Here is a 21983-nt window from a genome sequence, read left to right on the forward strand (position 1 = left end):
TACTGATTGTGAAGGTAGTTTGTCTACACCTATTTGTATGACTTCGTTAGCTTTGGCGCTAGGTATGGGAGTTTTCGTTCTTTGCTAGCTACTAGCTATCTGTATCAGGGTGAAACTAATTGTAACTTTTATTTATGACAAACTAGGTCAAATGCGAACATACTTTTGTATCATTTCTAAGTATTTGTGTAAGAAATGTGTCACTTAGTGTTAGGGATGGCGAGAGATTTTGTAAATGTTATGAACATTCAAACTGGCTAATGTGGTTAAGGCAGAGCTAGCAAGTTAAGCACGCTAGCTGGGCCATGATGAACTGCGAGGCTGAACCAAAGCAAAGACAGATATTTTGCAAAGTCTCTTTCAAAGTCAGGCACTTCCTCAATGGTATTTCACACTGCAGTTTCTTTGCCTAGGGACTTCCTCAAGGGTATTTCACACTGCAGTTTCTTTGCCTAGGGACTTCCTCAAGGGTATTTCACACTGCAGTTTCTTTGCCTAGGGACTTCCTCAAGGGTATTTCACACTGCAGTTTCTTTGCCTAGGGCTATCCTTAGCCCAGAGCCAAGACCCTCGATTCACACCCTGATACATTTGTTAACCCTTGGCTAAATAAGTGGTAACACTAGGCTGAAATAACCATAGCAACACTCAACCATTCTAGCCATGCATGTTGGTAGATCGACTGATCACGCTGTCTGCTAACCAGGCTACAACACTACAATAACCACCACGCCTTAGTCATAAATCTAGCTATATGTTTATCTCTGATACAGATCCAAATTGCCCGCCCATATAGTTACGCTGGTAAATTAATAACTAATTCCAATGACACTAGGAGACTTCATTGCAAAGAGCTGTGCTGTTAGAATAGATGTTTAACCAGCTATATAGGCTAGGCCTACTTATTCCTCTTGTTCTCATTTTCCAACCTCTTATCCTCAGTCTTAGGGCTTTTCACACTGCGCTAAGCCTAGGGCTAAGCAACTGTTCACACTTGCACATTCTAAAGTGGGCTAGCATCGACTTTGCCCAAGGGCTAGCTGGCCCTGCTCAGGAGCAAGGTTAGCTCTGACTTTTTGGTGTTAGCCCCAAGGGCCAATTGCTTAAACATAGACCTTTAGATAGACAGATAATTTCACCTGTTGCATAAAAGTGACTTATGGTATTGGCTAACCTGAGTCCTACTGAAGTAGCTACTACTTACCTAGGAAACGTTAGACACTAAACAGAAAAAGTAAGTTAGACTGCCTACCCCCAAGGAAAGTGATAAGAAGGAAGGGTCATATAAATCATAATAACCCAATAATAAATTGCATTGAAAACTATGGAGCAGGGTGATGAACATTGCTTTCAAACACAGATCACTTGTAAGGTTTGTGGTCACAGTTCAAGTATTACATGAAAGTACTGTATATGGTAACAGTGAAATTAGACCAGTCCCCAAGTCTCCTAAACCCTCAGATGTGGATGCCAGATGTTTAGTTACTTCAGTAATGATGAGCCTCCAAGAAACAGTGGAGACATTACAGGTTTGATCACATGTTATGTAATATTTACTATGAAAAATATTTTTTTTTACAGATTACAGACAGAGTTGATGACCGCATTTGAGAGGATCGATTTTGAGCAATTGTCGACCAGCCCTGATCAGGTGATAATGGGGATAAAAAAGGTGATGATAGGGATGAAATCTGCTGCATGACATATACTAGAGTCGCGAGATCGAGGCTCATGCAGTTTTTAGAGCGAGGTCAAAAGGGATGAAACCAAGAGGTGGGGCTTCAAGCATTTCGGGGATAATAACAGCTAATATTGGATTGTGGTATATGAGGAGACTAGGTTCTAATAGAGACCAAGGAAAGCGAATGAGAAATACACAGCAAATGGTTCTCCAAGCGACTTTTTAAAATAAACTACCTACATTTCTTCTGAGCCTCGCCTCGCAGTTCAAATCAAATAATGACAAATACTTTACTCAGTAAATTCACTCCCACTAAGGCCAGGTTTGAGTCATTGTTATCCCCTAACATTGGCCTGAGGACAATGTTAGGCACTTCCTCAAGACCAGCTCTTCTAAAGACTATCTATATTCTAATCCCTCAGACTGGATGGAGCCCTGGAATGATGCTCCAATGCTGTACAGTGGAGACGATATTGATGGAGGTGACTTGTTCTTATTAAATAATATTGAATATGAAATATACCGTTTACAGATTACAGACAGAGTTAATGACCGTGTTTGAGAGGATTGATTTTGAGCAGTTGCCGACCAGCACTGATCAGGTGATGATGGGGATGAAGATGATGATAGGGACCAAATCTGTCGGACTTGCTCAAAAATATCGTCTGCATTTTACGAGAGTCGTGAGATCGAGGCCAAGACAGAGTTAATCAATCAAGTGTTTTGATCATTCAAAATAAATAAATAAATAAATGTTTTATGCCAATTCCAATAACACATATTTGGTGTAATATGTAGATGTATTTCTTTACAAGACTGGCTACAAGGCCACCAATCTGTGTTACTGTCTATAGTAATCTATAGTTTGTTGCCTCAGGGCAACATTGTGCAATAGTAACACAAAGACAATTATTCTTGAATTTGTATGTAATGTAAACATTTAGAAAAATTGCTTTTAATCATGGAATACACTGAAATTTGATTTGATTCGTTGAGCAATCTCTGACTGTTCTCGACTGAGCTGTGATGTCGTTTTCTGAAACGAGATGACACCATCATATAGACTAAAGTGTCCAGTAAGATGAGTAGATCAGTGCGGGGAAATCCTAATTGAATGTATTTAAATTCCAGGCTCTGGGGGCAACAAAAGGTGAACATTTTGAACATTGTGTCGACTTTCTATAGCCACTGAATGAGGCTCTGGCCTTTACCGGCAGTTAGAGTGAGGTGACATAGGTTTCTCTGGCTCTCGCCAAATGAGGATGTTCACCTGGTAGTGCTGGAGTTCTCCTTTAAGCTCTCTCTCATTATATACTCTTCATTACTTGCAGGTGACCAAGAATTATCAACATCCCAGTCCATGGCAGAAGTCGCTTCCCCCTCTAGAGTGTGCGTGTCCCTGCTGGCTGTTCTCAGCCTCCTCCTTCTCCTTGCTCTGTGTGGTGTGTCGTTTCTCTGTGAGTATTTCTGTGCTCAGTTCTTGTTGTATTAGTCTAATTCAGTATTTTATGCATTGGGATGCTAATAGGAGCACTAATGTCTAATATGCCAAAATAATGTTTGAATTGATGCATCTAATTCTCTATTTTTTTGTGTGCATCTAATTCTCTTTAATAGATATCGAGAAGGATAACCAGTTGAATTTATTGATGACGCACAAAGGCACACTCCCAGTCAACCTGACTGGTGAGTTAGGAGTATAAGTGCACAGACTCACACAACACTTAATCTTGAAACCGTGAGCATGGTTATCGTAATGTTTCACTCGAAACAAAATAGCCAACAGAGTCTACTCTAGACTACTTTTTAAACATGTTTGTAGGACCTGATGTGAATATGTCTCATTCAAAAGTGCGTGGGCCCGCGAGTGAAGTATAAGTTTGACCCGCGACATCTAAAATCCTACAGCGGTAGCTAGACGTGAAAGTAGCCCGCTCGCTTGCTCTATTTGTAAAACAGCTACGAGAGATTGTGACATCTGTGTTGAAGACTGGAAGTTCTATGAGGGAATGTGCTACTTCTTCTCCACTACGAAAATGAACTGGACTCAGAGTGAGGAAAAATGTGCCTCAATGGGAGCTCATCTGGTGACTATCAGCAGCAACGAACAACAGGTGAGCAGTTTACACAGGAAACAGGCAGAGAAGAGACTCGTAGATATCCTTTTTTTTCTCTCATCTCTATAACTTCCTCAGAAGTTTTTGCATGCGACAACAAATCCAACCTCCTGGTGGATCGGACTGAATGACAGAGAGACTGAAGGACTGTGGCTCTGGACGGACAAGACGACTCTCAATTCAACAGGAGTGCAGTAAGTGCAGGAGTGCAGTTTTGCGTTTTAGATGAAAATGAACAACGAACCAAGAATATTTCTGATTCAATTGTGTGTTGCCATCACATTACGCGTAAAGAAGTATTTATGTAAGGGTTAATAAGTGATGATGAAATATAAAGCAACAATATATTTATAGATATTCTCTAAACTACAAGTGAAAAGAAATTAGTTTGATCTAAAAAAAAAAAACCTCTCTTAACTCTGTAAAACTCATTGCAATTCAAAATATTACTCATGATGTCACCCGCAAATAGTGAGTCATAAAGGTTGCATGTCCTTCTCCTTCATCATCAGATTCTGGCATAAAAGAAACAATGGGACGAACATGACAGACGAACCTGATAACTGGACAGGGGCAGACGACAAGGGAGAGGACTGTGTTACTATGGGAAATGATAGGTTGATTGACGAAAGTGATTGGTATGATGCCAGTTGCAAAGCAGAGAAACAGTGTGTCTGCCAGAGAGTAGCTAAATGCAAGTATACATGCGCAAAAATACCTGTGGAATTTACTTCCAGTTAAATGTTTTTGTTCTGTGTAGGAAGTTATGAAATGCTTTGTAATTGGAGGGAGAAACAGATTTCTGGGTGTATATTCATATTGGAATGTTAGTGATGCACCTTTTTACAGTGGTACTTATAATTCTGAATTCATCACCAGTGTTTTCATCTCTATCTCTAAATAAAGCACCCCGAATGACCTGTGTTCATGATTACTGGGGTAATCTAATCAATTTATCATCTTTTGAAGTCATGACTCACTCTTGCTGTTCATAGAGTTGGGGAGTTGAGTCCCCTCTGGGTACAAGCACTAACATTGGCCACTAGAGAGCGGTGTTACCACATATATCCTGCTCAAGCTTGAACACGCTGATCAGTTTGCCTCCACCACTGTGACCCTTGCACCCAGAGGGGCTTCATCTGCCAGATCTGCCACGCCAACAACATCATCTTCCCCTTTCAGTTTGACATCACCACATCCATCACCACATCCAAAGCAATGTTTTGTATGGGGACAATTGTACAACAATAGCATATAATAACAACCTTTTTTGCAAAGATTGTGCAACTTGAGTAATATTGAATCTTTTAGAGAAAAGTGACTCAGTACACTGAGTTTACTAAAACGATGGTTCTATAAACACTGTTATTCTCTACATGGACTACAATTACTAATTGTCCCTAATCTAATATTTTGCTACAAATACATCTTTGCTACTTTTTGTTACATCTATCCACTGACAATGTTATGCCTATAAAACCACAGCCAAAATGGAGCATAAGTGTATCCATGATGTTTCAGCAGTTGTAAGAGTATAGATAGATAGGTACTTTGTTGATCCCCAAAGGGAAATTAAGGCTTTACAGCAGCTCACATCACACATCACAACCACAACAACAAAATAAAGTGACAATAGAATAATAAAATAAAATAGACATCTGAAACATGATATACAATAAGAACAGTCCAGTATGATTTAACATCCCCCAGCCTGACTCTGATCACCCCGATGGAGCCAGCCGGAGGAGGAGTTGTACAGTCTTATTGCAGCAGGCAGAAAAGATCTCCTATAGTGCTCCTTAGTGCAACGTGGTTATAATAGTCTGTTGCTAAAGGAGCTTCTCTGCTTTGCCACAGTGTCATGTAGGGGATGGGAGGGAGGGATTGTCCATGATGGCCAGGAGTTAGGTCCTCATCCTCCTATTGGCCACCTCCTCCACAGTGTCCAGGGTGACACCGAGGACAGAACCAGCTTCCCCAATAGGCTTGTTCAGCCTCTTGGTGTCACCTTCCTTGATGCTGCCCCCCCCCCCCCCCCCCAACATACCACCGCATACAGCACTGCGCTGGCCACCACTGACTGGTAGAACACGTTAGAGTATGTCCTTTATGTTGCCTCTGTGTTTGTAAAAAATTAAACAACCACCACAAGCAGTAGTGTATCGATCCTTTATGCTGTTTCTCTGCATCCCAATTCTTCCTTTTCCTCCAAGTGTACACTTGTCCACTCCCCTTAACACTTTTAAATGCATATGATTGGTTTAAGTATGGGCTGTTACATCATATGTTTTTAAATATGTGTAGGGTGTTGTACAAGGGTACACTTACGGGAAAAGGATGGAGAATTGGGATGCAGGATTTGTGTCTTCTGTTAATGTTTCAGTGGGAGGGGATTAGACTGGTGATTATATTCATACAGTCAATCTAGTGTACATGGAAGTATCAAAATCACTTTTATAATATTTACAAAAAGGTGATGAACAAGGGTTCACATGATTGACAATCATTACTAAAGTAGTAATTAATCATACTTACTCATTGAGTAATATAACATTCATATTCAATCAATCAATAACCGTAATTAGTGATCATGAACCTGCTTTGGAGGACCATGTGTTATAAGTGTAAGCCACTATCATTGTTATTTTACAATAATATTCATTAGATTACTCTTAAAAACACGCTTTCTGTCTGATTGGGAACACTCTGACAAGGCAACACTGTCTGACACGATACCGGCAAACCCCTAAGTGGCAATATTGATGATAAATCACGGCCTCCAGGGCGTTATTGCTTTTATACAACGATTACAAAACAAATCCGAAAACTGTAACAAGAAAACAATGCTTTAAATATGTATGTTGTGATCGATTGTGGTGGTTTCTGCCCTGAGAAATATAGTTCCCAAAACTAGAAACGTTGTCAAGGGAACGTGATACACAAATCTACTGCGGTGGAGGAATATCATACAATAATAGGTGATGTAACCGTGACATTATGTTATTAAATCACTGCTTCGAACGCCTCTCGGCCAATCACAAACAATCTTGTTCTCATCAACCCGTTGTATAATACAGTTTGTATAAAAACAGTAAAATACTGTTTTTACCACAGCCAATGAATCTTGTCCACAGCGTTGTTGATTTTTAATTCTGATTGGCTAAATGGGTATTCTAGCGTGTCTAAAAAACCCAAAAACTATTAAGTAGTTCCACTATATTCATACAGTACTGTTTACAAAGTGGGTGTGTGACAAATACACAAGATATATCCTCCTCAATATACTTGGCACACAATGAAAGCATGTGATGTGAGACTGACTCGTTATGTAAAGGCACCATAGTGTGAATTACAGCAGTGAGAAACTGAGGGCAAGACAAAATATTTCATTTTACAGCACCGACCAGAACAGCAAAATATCAGCGATTGCAACGGAAAGTACATGGCACAATGAAACCAAGACACAATGAGATAACTAATGGGGCCTTCACACCTATAGTCTGTTTGCTTAAGTCCGAATCAGAGTTGAACGTATTACTTTTTTGCATTTTTTTATTTGGTTCGGTTCACATTGTCAAATCTTTAGCGAACCACAAGTGTAAACAAAATCCATGTGGATTTTATTAATTTATTGGACAGGAATCTGCGTAGTTGTTCCAAAACAAAGCAATGAAGACAATGGGCTTGTTTGACTTCAAAATTGATTTTGACTAGAATTCAGGCGAGGCTAGGCGGGGGCAGTGTATCTGTGCAGTCTCAAATTGGACAAAGTGCAAGGCTTGAAAACATGGCGGTGACAACAGCCATGAAATCCTCAATAAAACGTCCTATGAATTATCTTTGAATAATCTCCACATAACTCAACCATCAACTGAACACATGCTATATGTGTAATCTCTTATCTCATATTCTACCACAGTCTACATATCGCTGCATATAGAGCTTTCCCTGATTCAGGTACCATACACGTCATGAAAAAACATTCATGATTGGTCATGAAAAGTGCCTCCCACAATGAAGGCACTTGCTGCTTCATATAGTTGGTGAGAAGTAACTGCTGGGCTCCACAGCGCCTTGCTCTAAAAACTGTGTGAGCCTCGATTTCGTGACTCTCATAAATCTCAAAGCAGCCAAGATTTTTGAAGTCGGACAGATTTTATCCCCATCATGCAACAGGTATTGAAAGGTGCTGGTCGGCAACTGCTCAAAATGGACCCTATCAAACATGGTCATTTAGCCTCGCATACAAGTCATGATCTTGTCCTTAACAATATTTGCTATTCTCAACAACACAACAAGTATCTGAAGAAATAGCTGAATATGAGTGCCTGTCCAGGCTGCGTGCAGTAAATAATCTGCTGCTTAACATCGTAAACGGGTTGCCAACAGATATATTGGCTGTGTTTAAGAGGATACATTTTGAGCAGTTGCCGACCAGCACTGATCAGGGCCTTTCAATACCTGTTGCATGATGGGGATAAAATCTGTCCAATTTACTCAAAAACTTAGGCTGCTTGAGATTTACAAAAGGCTGGACCAAGCAGGATTGAAACGTGAACTCACTTGATCTCACTTGAAACGATGGTGCGCACAAGAATTAGAATGAAGTGTTCTCCCCCATCTAAACAAACCAAAAAAGTTTGGTAAATCCGCAACAAACAAGGTAGGTGTGAAAGCACCATAAACAAATATCTATCTAAGCAGCGGTGGAGTGCAGGAAATACTGCCTGTGACACTATATACCATTTAATTATTAATATATGCTAACAATGATATTACTAGAGTAATTACTTAATTACTGCACAGGCATAAGAGCTACTTTTGAATGTGACCAAAGAGTATTTGGTTGAGAACAGAATACAGTGATATGCGAGGTAGATTATATGTGATTGACGTCAAGTCGCTGCAAACAGTCTTGCAGACGTACAACAAGTTGCTCCACACAAACCTGCGACCTCTGAATTGCCAATACACACCGTCCAAAATACCTGATGTAAACCACCTACGCTACCAAAAAGCTAGCAATTTGATGGCGCAGATGGGGGTATTTCAATGTCATGAGTGAGTTTATTCAACTCAGTTACATACAGTATACACTACTAGACACTGATAGCCGTGCAGACACTTTACAATGGTGAGGATAGAAAATGGTGGAAAGAGGACAGTCAGCAATGGCCCTGTTTTTCCCTCTTATCTGAGTGGTAGTAGCAGGATGTAACAAGAGCTCCTTTCATGGCTGCTAGCGCCCGGGTCAGCTGTGCAGGAGAGGCGGGCAGCCCTGCAGCTGTCCGTGCAGGGTGGAGGGAAGGAGTGTGTGTGGTGTGTGTGTGTGTGTGTGTGTGTGTGTGAAGGAGGAGATCTCCCCTATACAGTGCCAAGCCAATCAGCTAGCTCACTGTGATAAACTGGGCAGAAAAAAAGCAGCACAACGATGGGTCTATGCCAGTGGGAGACGACGCCTTGGGCTTAAATGTTGTTTTTCTGCATCCGTTAGTTCATGCAGGTCATGTAATCTATATTGCATTACATTGAGCCCATCCTCCGATTTCTACCTTCATTTCTAGCCTCCCCTGAACTGCAGGGTAAATGGGTGTGTGTGTGATGTGCTGTCTTTCAGAGAGACTTATTGATGGCATGACAGGAGATACTGAGGACTTCCTGGCAGATAAAAGTAAGGTTTCACTCTGCCAGGACCTGTCAAAAGTTAATGTCGGCGGTTTTAAAAGCATGTTAGAAATCACTTTGGGTGGCATTAAGAACTGGTCCCCTTTTGGTTATATTAATTATTGACTTTAGATGGAGCAACTTTCATCGAGCAAATGATCATAAATCGATTCATACTTGATCCTCCAACTCACTTTTCTCAACACATTTTCAGCAAAACAACTCCTAAATAGGCCTGTGGGCTCTTTATGATTCTCTGTTTCATCTAAACTGGATTGTGTGATAGTTGGATAACCTTCATCATCTCTCTCTCTCTCTCTCTCTCTCTTTCTCTCTCTCTCTCTCTCTCTCTCTCTCTCTGTTTATTTCTCTCTGCCTACTCATAATTGCTGCAACGCCAGAAATCATGACAGCAGGCCGGCCCTCAGAACAGCAACAGGAAGTGTGAGTGACACAATTGCCCTTCAAAAAAGACCCTAACTTGTTCTCTTCCATTTTCTAGTACTGTGACTGCCGATGGCACTTGTTCTTATCGAAGGTTTTACTTACGTAAATGTACTTATTGTAAGTCGCTTTCGATAAAAAGCCTCAACAACCACAACCACAAGCATCAATGAACCCAAGTGGGCTCAAAGACTGAAAGCTGCTTGTTTGCATCAATTCTTCCCAATAGGATATATTGAGTTTGCCCTCGAGAGAGAGAGTAAAAGTTATAATGCTGATTTGTGTGAGGACATGTGATGCACTTGTTGGAATCATCTATTTCTGTCTCTTCTCATTTTTGTGAGGTGTCTTTGATCCTCTCAGTCTAGAGCCTGGAGAGCTACAGGATATGACATTTTAATGTGACAAAGCACTTTATCAAGATCCATTGGTTGCATAGTAACTCGGTCACTCAACCACCTTGTGACGGCACCTCATTCACGCTGTATCTTTGTATCATCCCCTGCCAACACATATGTACTCAATCTCTGCCTCTAGCGAATACAGGCTGTGAATATTCTCAACATATGCCTAAAGCTATGGGTGATCAGAAATAGAAGATTGCATAATGGCTCTAGATACTTTTATAGGACAAGGCAAGCATCACAAGTACCACTTACTAGCACATACTGATACTAGTGTGGCTATTTAGTTTGGTTACTCTATGCTTTTTGTGCCTATTGTTGGTCTTTCCTTAGCCCGAGGGGGGGGGGGAATTATTCAGGTCACAGCCATTTGACCTATTTATGCTGCAGCATACTGTACAGTGGGCCTATGTGTCCAGGGACAACTGTGTATGCGGCATGTAGGACAGGGCTGCATGTTCAGGACTTTATTATAGGCTAGTCTCTGAGATGCATACAAGCCCACATGCCAGAATCCCTCATCGGACTCCAACTACACAAACAGTTTGCAGAGAAACAAAATAACATGAGCTACAAAGTTTCTTAATGACCACAACCTTAAGTGATATCAACAGTATTTAGTCTCGCCATCAGTGTTTGTGTTTATGCGCGCGTCAGGCAGCTGAGCTCACGCGCCCCTGCTAGGAGGAGTCTGTCAGGGAAACGATTTGATTAGCTGCCTCGCGCTGCTCCGTGTGGTCAGTGTTGGAGCAGACCGATGTGAGTGCCGACACCGAACCGTTTCCCGGGCGGTATAGTCCCTCTACCGGGTGAAACAGAATAGGATACCCCGTGGCAGCGCTTGCTCCATGTTAAACCGACCCGCAAGAGGAATGTGAAAGTGATGCCCTTTGTGTTTACATAAAGTTCTGTCATCTTGCAAGGTTATTGCGAGGATGGAATGCATCGAATGGACTGTCATACATCAGAGCGAAAGTTTGCACCGTCAACAGAGATGGAAACTCGACTGACAATATAATTTGCACACATTTTCAGCACTTCTAACGACGGACGAAGCTTTTGGATGTAGTCTGCATCAATTGAGAGGACACCTGCACCCTACTTGGCGAGACCAACGGGTCGTTTAAGGCTTGGCGCACTAAATAGGCTAAAGAAGAGCGACTTGAATTGAATTAATTTCTGAACGAATCTTATATATTTTGAGCGGTTGTCCAGCAGTTGTCAATGGTACGTCTACCGAGACAGTCCTTGTGCAGGTTTTTTACCCATCGCGGACTGCGACAGTCAAGCGATATTGTGAATAACGGTCTGACACCGGACATCCGATGATAAACAGGTGAGCATCTTGTCTTTTTAGTAAGTTTAGTATGTTTTTCGTCATGAAATGTGTATTTTGCATAAAAAGAAATTGAATTACAAAATGTACATTTTGTTTTTATGTTTAGGAGCTTTCATCAGCTTGTGATTTAAGGCTTGTTGTTGGTAGCCTAAAGTGCGCAGTAACAGAAGAATATTACTATGCATGAAAATTGAAAATTGTTTCATTGCACAGCGCACTGCAGTACAAAGGTACGAGCTGCTTGAATATGTGGATGAGTCTAGTGACTTTAGTCAATAGAGGCGGATGAAAAAATGTCCTCACACTGGGGAATTGTGTCTTCATACACAAATGCGAATAGCACTCTAGTGCGGCGCAGACGCGCAGCTTGACAGGAGTGGACCGCAACTCTAGACTAAATGTTTTTCGAAATATGTATTATTATTTTATTTTTTTAGTAATTGTCACATTTATTTGTAGTCTTTAATATGTCCTTACTCAAATATTAGCTTTTTATTCCCACCATCATACAGTACATGTTTTGTTTTGTTCTTATGTGTTACAGCTCTGTCATGTGTCACTGGATTTTAAGAGTTAAAGGAGAAGACTGAACCTCAAGCTCACCTCTGTCCAACCCCACAAAGCCAGTATAATCTGTAATTACTGAGTCGCCATGGGCACAGTACTGTCCCTGTCACCCGGGTCCCGGAAAAGCAGCTACTATGACAACCGGCCCGGCTCGCTCAGCCACTACCCGAGCCTGAGCAGTCGTTCTCTGAACGCACAGAAGGAACGTGGCCTGAAACGTGGCCAGTCCATCTTCCTCCCGGCACTGACCTGGAAACGACTGGTCGCCTCCACCAAAAAACGGGGGAGCTCTAAGAAAGGCTATGCCGGGGGGCCCGGAGCCCTGGGTGACCCCCTAAACAACAACAACAACATCAACATCTACCAGAAGGACCCTGTGTTGCACCTCAATCGCGAGAACGTGAAGAAGTCTCTCTCGTGTGCCAACCTCTCCAGCTACGATGGGCCAGCAGGACTGGGGCTGGGGCTGGGCTACGGCCTGGGGTTGGGCCAGGGACACGGCTACGGCATTGGCAAACCCCAGCAGCTCTCCTCCGTTAAGAAGGTCCCCCAGGGGACCGTGGCCTCATCCCCCAAGCGCGTCATCGTCCAGGCCTCCACCAGCGAGCTGCTGCGCTGCCTGGGCGAGTTCCTGTGTGGCCGCTGCTACCGCCTCAAGCACCTGACCCCAGCCGACCCGGTGCTGTGGCTGCGGGCGGTGGACCGGTCCCTCCTCCTCCAGGGCTGGCAGGACCAGGCCTTTGTCACGCCCGCAAACGTGGTCTTCGTCTACATGCTGTGTCGGGACGTGGTGGACGGGGACCTGGTGGCCTCGGAGCACGAGCTGCAGGCCACGCTGCTCACCTGCCTCTACCTGTCCTACTCCTACATGGGCAACGAGATCTCCTACCCGCTCAAGCCCTTCCTGGTGGAGGCCGGCAAGGAGGCCTTCTGGGACCGCTGCCTGGCCATCATAGACGCCACCAGCTCCAAGATGCTGCGCATAAACGCAGACCCGCACTTCTTTACCCAGGTGTTCGCCGAGCTCAAGAGCGAGGGGGGCTGCGGCCCACAGGACTACAGCCGGGTGCTGGACCGGTGAGAGGAGGGGTAGGGTAGAACCCCCCCCCGCGAACCCCCCAACCCCCCAACCGACTCCCAACCAAATATTTGTCCCCTCGTCCCCTACCTCCTAATGTGATGCAGGAGGGAGTTCTAAATGGTCATTGTTTGAATGATCTTTCCCTCATCTCCTTGTCACCCATCTCTATCTCTTCTATATCAAGTCCCTGCCATTTTCCAAGTATGAGCCATGCCTATTTTGACAGTGGGGATAAACTCTTTCTCCTCTAAGATGTTGATATGAAATTGCTATAGTTCATCAATTTGGGTCGTTTACATTGTTTTCACAAGCTGTTCTGGAATACTCTGGCCTGGTTTTACTTGAATGCTGGAACCATTTGGTCCACCTGTGCTCCTCCTCTGTGAACTCTGACCCCCACCACTCTCACTTCATGTGTCTCAGTGAGTAGCAACAGTCTTCTCAGCTGTCCTGCTGTTATTACCTGTAACACAGGGGAGGCTGGTGGAGGTAGAAATCAGAGGACAGGCTCATTGTAATGCATGCAATGGAATGAGGAATGGTATCGAAACACAATACCATTCTTCATTCCAGGCCTTACAAAAAGGAATTCACTTATTACAACCCCATACAAGACTTGGTGAAAGGTTGAGATACTGTAAACAATGGTTGGTTTTTAACCAATCAAAGGGAAAGGCATTTTATCAATGACATTACTACCATGGAAAAGATGGTATTGTGACAAAAAAAAATGAAAAAACTCCCAGACCTAATAACTGATGATATGATAAGACATTACTATAGGACCTACGGAGGTTTATTCCAGTGTAGGCCTACGTCTCATGTGTCATCAATGAATGGGAGGTCAGATTGAAAGTAGCAGCTGAAAATCCATGTCGTGTCCCTTTGGTCCTGTTGTGTGCTTTGTCATCAGTAAAGCAAAACAAACAGGCAGTTTGCAGGAGCCTTTTGACGGTTCAGGGTCATCTGGCCTGAGGGGACCGCTCACTCAAAGAGTTTGTCTGCAGGGCTGCCTGTGTGTTTCTATCTCCTTCTATTTCACCTTATCACAGCAGAGGTTCCTAGTGTTGAGCAGAATACGCCCTGTGTGCGTGCGTGGGCATGTGAGTGTGTGTGTGCACCGGGCACCAGCGAGCGAGGGTCATCAGCTGTTTACCCCGTCTTTTGTTCCCTGTGCCTGTCGTCAGCGCACCCGCTGCCGAGGTATTAATGAGATTAACAGATTACCCCCCCCCCCCCCCCCCCGCCCCCCCCCACACACACACACACACACCTCCCCCTCCTCCCCTTCTTACTCCAGCCCCACCCCCTCTCAACCTCTGTCCCCCTCTTGTCCACTCCCTAGCCCTAGAGGTTCAGCCACTAATCCATACTGTACACTTTTAAATACCTTGTCCCGTGTGCTAGGTCCCCTCTAACAATGGGCTAGAGGCTGCATGGATATGCTTAGTGTGTTTGACACACGTGTTCAGCAAGGGGGAGGCTGTGCTGAAGGTGAGCCTCAGTGTGGTGCTGACCTGACAAGATGTGGACTGTTGCGTCCAAAGGCTATTGTTTTTGTTTTAAGCAGCACTGTCCTCGTCTGTCACCTGTGTGTCCTCAGCTGCTATGAAATGACTTCTAGGGACAGTGCCTTGTTTTTCAGGTTTTTCCTTCTCCTTCTTTTTTCTTTTTGAATGAAACCCAGTCATTTTAATCTAGGTCCCGTGTGTGCTTATGTGTGTTTGTCAGACATGGGCCACAGATGAGCCTCTGCGCTAGGAACAGGAGGCTGTTTTCTGTGTGTTTGTTGTTGTTTTTGTGAGTGTGTGTGTGTGTGTGTGTGTGTGCGCATGCGTGTGCGTGTGTGTCTGCAGGGGATAAATGCAAGCTGTGCCCCAAAGATCAGAGTCATCTCAGTTGCAAAGGCATACAACAACATCTCATTTGACAGAAATATGAAAGAAAGAGTGGGTGTGAATTAAGGCTCCCACTCAGCCCCGATCAGCCACAATGCAGGCTGTTGCTTGTCACTGAGCTACAATACCTACCGCACGGTTTGCAGTCACGGTAACCAGACTGCTCTGTAGAAACACACCTGTACGTAGTTGGAAGACAAGGACAGAGAGGTACTCCTGCTGTCAGATTTTACTGCCAAACCCCTTGTCTGTTTGTGTTGATACTGAAGTGGTTAAAGCAGCCTCTCCTCTCTCAGCCCTTCCTATTTTTATCTTGAGAGTGCTCTGGGTTAAGAGAGCCAAGATGGCTACTGGCCGAGACTAGAGAACCGTTTTGGAGTTACAAACGTCAATGCTCGACTTCCGCCCAGACGGGTGTCCTGGATGCCTGCGACAGCATGTGGCAGAGCAGACGGGCCTTAATCTTATTGTTGCAGGACATCTGGAGCCATGGGTACAGTGTGCCACCCCCCCCCCCCCCCCCCCACACCCAACTCTCTTACATACCCAACACACACACACACACACACACACACACACACACACGCACGCACTATATAGCAAAGGGTCTGAAGGTGATGAGGAAGAACACAATTGTGAGACCCCCCCAGAGACTGGCCTGGAACAAACACACACACACACACACACACACACACAGTGGTAATCCAGTCTTAATCTCCCCACCCAATCAAATAGAGAGAGAGAGAGCGAGGGATGAAAACATGAGGAAATAACTAAGCAAACAAATCAGAGTTTTGGTGTCACACTCCTCCCCATCCTCCCCTGTCATTGGCCCTCAGCTCAGCCTTCAAATCCTGCCACATCATTCCTCATTACAACCTGTAGCCCCCCCCCCCCCTCCAGGACCAGTGGCCAGGCCTCACTCTTCCTCCAGCTCTCACTGAGGCTTACTGGAGGTGGAGACAGGCCAGTGCCCCAGGGACAGGCCTTGTTTATCTAGCCAGAGACCAGAGCGGGGCGAGGGTGGCTCATGGTTGGGGACCACCGTCTCTGTTTCAGGGAGCGTTGGTCGTCGGCCATGGACTGGGGCCACTCCTATTGTTGCGCTTGTTGTGCCTGCAGTGTGGCCCTGGTCAGCGCTTACAAGGCCACTAGTGTATTTACAGCAATACCCCCCTCCCCCTCCTCACCCCCCCCCTCCCTCCCTCCCTCCTTCTCCCCTCTCCTCACCCCCCTTATCCCCCCTCTCGCTTTCCACACACACTCAGCTGTTGTTCCCTGCCTGTTTCATTTGATTCGATTTTCCCCCCATTGTGAAGAGAAGAGCAAATAGAATGGCTGTGTTTGTTAGGTCATACACACACACACACAGCCTTAGTGACAGGGGTCTATGGTTGAAGGGGTGACAGAGATTGAGAGTGGGCCATAGTGTTGATCCGCTACACAAGGCCTGAGCCTCCTATCCAAGGCCTGGGTGCTCTACTCGTGTAATATTATTGTATATCTAACCACTGTTCAGAAAGGTTGCTATATAATGTTTCTACATGCATATAGAGCCAAAGCCTAACTTGAGACAATAGCTGTTAACTCACACTTTCGGGTAAATCATTCATTGACGTCAATGGGAGGTAAGCGCGAACATTTCTGTTAAGCATGTCATTCTCCAGTCAGGATTCAGCCCATAGATACTATGCATGTAGTCTACAGTGTAGGACTGTCTCAATGTTAGGAACAAGGGTCATGCTCACGTTTCACTCTAGGTTCATAGAGATGTAGAAACACAGAGGCCTCTGCAGACGCTACAGTTGAACTACGTATCATTCTGATATGCCATGATCAGCTGGTTGGGGTCCACCCATACTGTACCTCAAGAAACCCCCCCCCCCCCCCCCCGGTTTCTTTACCTATGCCCAATCAAACTTGGAACTGGATCATATCACTGTTCATCCAATCACATGCCTGAACTGGAACTGCTACTTTGATTCAAACCAATCATACTTCTCAACAAGGAACTCTTGACTTTATCTGTCCAATCAAACACATCAGCAGCAGGACCCCTGAACTCAGTTTGACTTTGGGATGAAGGAAGCTTTATCAGAAGCAGACAGGATGTTTTTGGTTAATCGAGTGTTTCTTCTTCACTACAAATGGACTAAATATGGAGACTCAACCAGGGATGCACGCAACATAAGAAAAGACTGTTGAACTTGGACCTATTCTACAGATGGGACTAAGAACCATCCGGAACATTTCACCTGGTTCAGGCCCTAGTTTGGCCGTGATGGGTGACTGTGGTTTGGGGAAATAGAGGAAGAAGGCTGTTAAAGTCACCACTGCTCTGTGAGTTGTGAAAACTTGATTTCTCAGTGTATTTATGCTGCTATGTTGGTGTAGAATTTCAATGGCAAACCTTTGAAATTCAGATGTGCAGATGTATAAGGAACGTAGACATTGTACGGTGTAAATATGTTGCTGTGTAACAAAATGAACCGACAGGAAAAAAAAAGAAATAAAAACACACACGTCATGTCTTGCTACTGTGGTGGTGTGCATGCCAGCCAGATAGACTAGATTATTTTCTTTTTTTTTTACTATCGCTTTTTGTTTGATTTGCTTTTTTAAATGTCGTTGTGTTTTCAATGAAACGTCATTTCTTTTGGTAACTTAAAAAATCTCATTAGATTTTTCCCTAGTTATGGGAGATCTGATGTCAACAGTATTAGTATGTAATTATTAAAGTCTTGATGACTGTTATAATTATAACTGCAATTTGTTTGTATTATTATTGTTGTGGTGGTTACGTTACTGAATGACAGAGACGGAGAATCTACTCTCATTTCTTGTATTATTGGCCCTTGTCTTCAAACAATGAAGCATGTGAGTTCATGTGAACAAAGACAGAGCTGTATCATCTTACTGCTCAAAGACATCAAATTACTCTAGCCATAGAAACAGCTGACTTTCAACACCATCTCAACATGGCTGACATGGTCAATAACCGTGAAGTGTTACGGCCATAGTAATGGCTTCAGGTTGGGTTGGGAGGTTGTTGAGTTGAGAAACGCTGACTGCCGGGCACGACCGCGACCTCGTACAAGGAAGTGTCTCAATTCTTGTCTGTTTCATTTCCTCTGCGAAAGTGATTCTCACGATGCCAACATCACAGTCAACAGTCCAGCCGTTCCCTAGTGGCTGTGTGTATAGCAAATGCAGAATCAATGGGATCAATAGTGACCCTCATCAATGCAACAGATGGTGAAACTGGTGCACAAAGGAGGCTATTGTAGTGTTGAGATAGTCACAGGCTGTCCCGAACACCTCCGCTCTTTACCCTCGTAGATGGTAGATTGTACTGTAGGCCTCTGCTTCCTCTTAATAGTCCAACAAACATCAGCGTGCTGTAGCAACACAGGACAAGTGTGACAGATCAGTGGTGTGGAGTTCAGAGACTCACCTGTAGCCCACTCCTCACATATCCACCTGTAGCCAGCTCTCACCAGTAACACATCTCAACCACTGCCTCCCCAACCCTAACCCTGACTGGGTCACCATGATGAGCTGCCACTGCAAATGGCATGGGGATAAACTAAATGAAGTTTTGACTTTTGTAAAGCCACCTCATACGTGTACGTAGCGCCATATGTCTAATACTGTTGTCGGGGAAAACTTGAAGAAGAAAACAATGTGACTGTTTGTTTTTTCATGTGTTAGAATGCCATTTACTTTTCCTTTTTTTCATGATGATGATGATGATGATGATGATTATTTAATAAAGTATTGAGGTGAAATCCCTAAAACCGTGCTCTCAGTATGATTTTGGGTGATTCTCTTTCTTTATCTCTCTCTCTCTCTCTCTCTCTCTCTCACACACACACACACAGACACACACACACACACACACACACACACACATACACACACACACACACACACACACACTCACACACACATCCACCCCACCCCAACCTCCATCCTTCCATCCACCGCTCAGCATCTGCGAGACCCGCACACTACCATTGTGTTTTCTCAGGGCACATGATATATACTCTGTCTAGGACCAGCACTGGCCCGCTGTAAATCTAGAGAAGACATAAAATAGCTTAATGCATGGTCACACAATAGCCTAGCAGTGCAGATGGCCTTTTGGGTTTCTGTGTGGGGGCTGAGCTGAGCTCCATCTGAACATGTCTCTGTAGTCAATCAACACCCACTGGTCTCATCCATGTGAGTCTCTCCACAAGTGGGACTGGGATACTGTCTCTATATGTATCTAAGGAAATTGGTCCCTTCTTAATTTGGTTTGAGGGTACGTACACAGTAACCTAGCAATGTGTGTTTTGGGACTGTATGTTTGCGTACATTTGTGCTTGTCTGTTTCCACAGAGCCTATGAGTCCAGCATGCAAGACTAAATGTTTTGTGTGTGTGTGTGTGTGTGTGTGTGTGTGTTTGTGTGACTGTAGAGACAAAGAGAGCACAGCAGGTCGCATGTGCAGTGTTTTAGTTAGTGGTGGTCAGTGGTGGTGGTGCCACAGGCTACCTTCCGCTGTCACTGTACATTAATGGTGACACATACATACTGTATGACCCTGTTAGAGGGACACACACACACACACACACACACACACACACACACACACACACAATGTGATGTCCCCTTGATGCCCTCATGCAGGGGTGTGCCTTCAGCCTAAGAATAACATCATACAACTCTGCAACAAACACACACACAGCACACAGCTGTATAACAGTGTAGAGTATACCAGCAACACAATAGATCCAGAAGTAAAAGCAAAACAGAAAACAAAACAATGAAACCACAATCCAAATAGAGGATTAAACTGTTTTCATTCTGAGTATATACTGTAGACATATATTTCATCCCCCTTTAAGTAACAGATGTTGCACATAATAAAACTGAAAAGCTGAAAATAACTTGGTGGTGAAAGCGGCTTACTTCAGAAGCAGTGTCGCGATGGTATTCTTAAATTATTTTTTAAAGGCCATTTATAATCTGGGCACAATGCTTCAGCACAGAGGAGAGCAGAGGGGAGCCATATGGTGCTGGTCTGGGGCAGGGTCAGTGATCATGGTCAGGGACGCTCCCGAAGTCACCGAGGCCACAGGGGTGAGGGAGGTGAGGCCAGGAGACTTGGTGAAGGGAAGAGAGGGATGATACAGCAGAGGGAGATGGAGAAAGAGGGATAATCAAAAGGCTTCTATGCAGATGGCTGCTGCTGTGTTCAGGCTGGGGTAGTCCAACCCTCTGCTGTCTGATCAGGACACAAATCACCCAGCTCTCTCTCTCTCTCTCTCTCTCTCTCTCTCTCTCTCTCTCTCTCTCTCTTTCTCTCTCTCTCTCTTTCTCTCTCTCTCTGCCTCCCATTGCTGTGTTCCTTTGTGCTGTGCATTCTAAACACCTCTGGTAGAGGATCTGCTGCTGTTCTCTGTATTTTATCTGCCCTTTATCTGCCCAATGTTAGACCCTTGTTACCTTAAAGTCTTCCTCTCTAATGATGTCAACTGGTGTTTTAACTGTTAACAGACTTATAAACTATGCACACTTAATCATCTACTGTATGTATACTAATATACAATTAATATACTGTATGTTTTGTTTTTTTAGATAGATTGAACGAACCTGAAACAGCATCTCTCTCTTTGAATTTTAAATTGGATACATTTAGTTGTGAAATTAATCTAACAGTCTTTTTTTAATCGAACAAAAAACGATCATTGGGTTCACTCATGCTACATTGTCAGAATTATGTTAACACTCTTCAGTATATGTGCTATGGTGAGGCAGCTTTAGCTAAAAACTAGAAGTTTCTACAGTGCAATGCTTTGTGGACCTTGGAGGAGAGTAGACTGCTGGCAGCCCCCCGACTGAGCGAACAGATGGTTTGCGCTCTACCAAGTTTTAGAGCCATGCACCCAAAAAACATTGGGCCGAGGTCAGTGCCAGGGGGGACTCCAGAAGGGCCCAAGGGGAGAACCAGAGGAAACGTCAAACTATCAGAACTGCACAACTCTGAGATGTGACATGAATCCCTGAACCTATATTAGCATCAGAGAACTACCCTCAAATGTCCTCAAACTGTACAAATACATCACCATACTGCTCGGCCTGCTTTAGATGCGATCACTGAACAAGCTCTCTCAGTGAATCCTACCCTCAAATGTCCTAACAGTACAAACAGTGTCAAGCATTTCCTGATTAGTAGTCATTTAAGCTGCTGATGGCTTGTTGATTCAGAGCAACCGAGCAAAACACAATCTCACCCTCACATAACTGTAATCTCCTGCATGTGACCTCCACCAACTCAGGCTGTAGGGGAGATGTGACTTACTACTGTATGAAAACCTGCAGTGCTCTGCTCACCTAACCTAACTGGTCGCCTGCCCTGAGGGGATTTAGAGAAAAAAACACAGTAGCTCTCTTGGACGTCATATTATATTCTCATTGGTAAATCCGCTCCCCCTTGCCGTCCCGCCCAACTCATTACCAAATCCTCACTGCGGGTTCTAATCTCTAGAGAGAGAGAGAGAGAGAGAGAGAGAGAGAGAGAGAGAGAGAACGACTAGGTGCCAGACTTTTAGTAATGGAATTGAACCCCATTGAGCGAATGCTTTAACAATTATGGGTCCACATAGATTAGATAAGAATTAGAATAAGACCTAAAATCCTATTAGTTATAATACACTGAAGGAACATCAACAAATCGGCCAAATTGCATCATTTCCCAAAACAGGATAAAGGATCTGCCAAATGTTCGAAAGGGGCATTAT

At 44.0% G+C, this 21983-nt stretch overlaps 1 protein-coding gene across 1 annotated transcript; it reads left to right on the forward strand.

The window, feature by feature from the left end:
* Positions 1-12301: 12301 nt before the first annotated feature.
* LOC310814838 (cyclin-dependent kinase 5 activator 1) lies at positions 12302-13297 on the forward strand (the record flags this gene model as incomplete). Its single annotated transcript, XM_083684374.1, has 1 exon — positions 12302-13297. The coding sequence occupies one exon, from the start codon at positions 12302-12304 to the stop codon at positions 13295-13297; it is 996 nt and encodes a 331-aa protein (XP_083540500.1).
* Between the last annotated feature and the right edge of the window lie 8686 nt (positions 13298-21983).

This window comes from Argentina silus, assembly GCF_951799395.1.
Source record: "Argentina silus genome assembly, chromosome: 14".
NCBI lineage: Eukaryota > Metazoa > Chordata > Actinopteri > Argentiniformes > Argentinidae > Argentina > Argentina silus.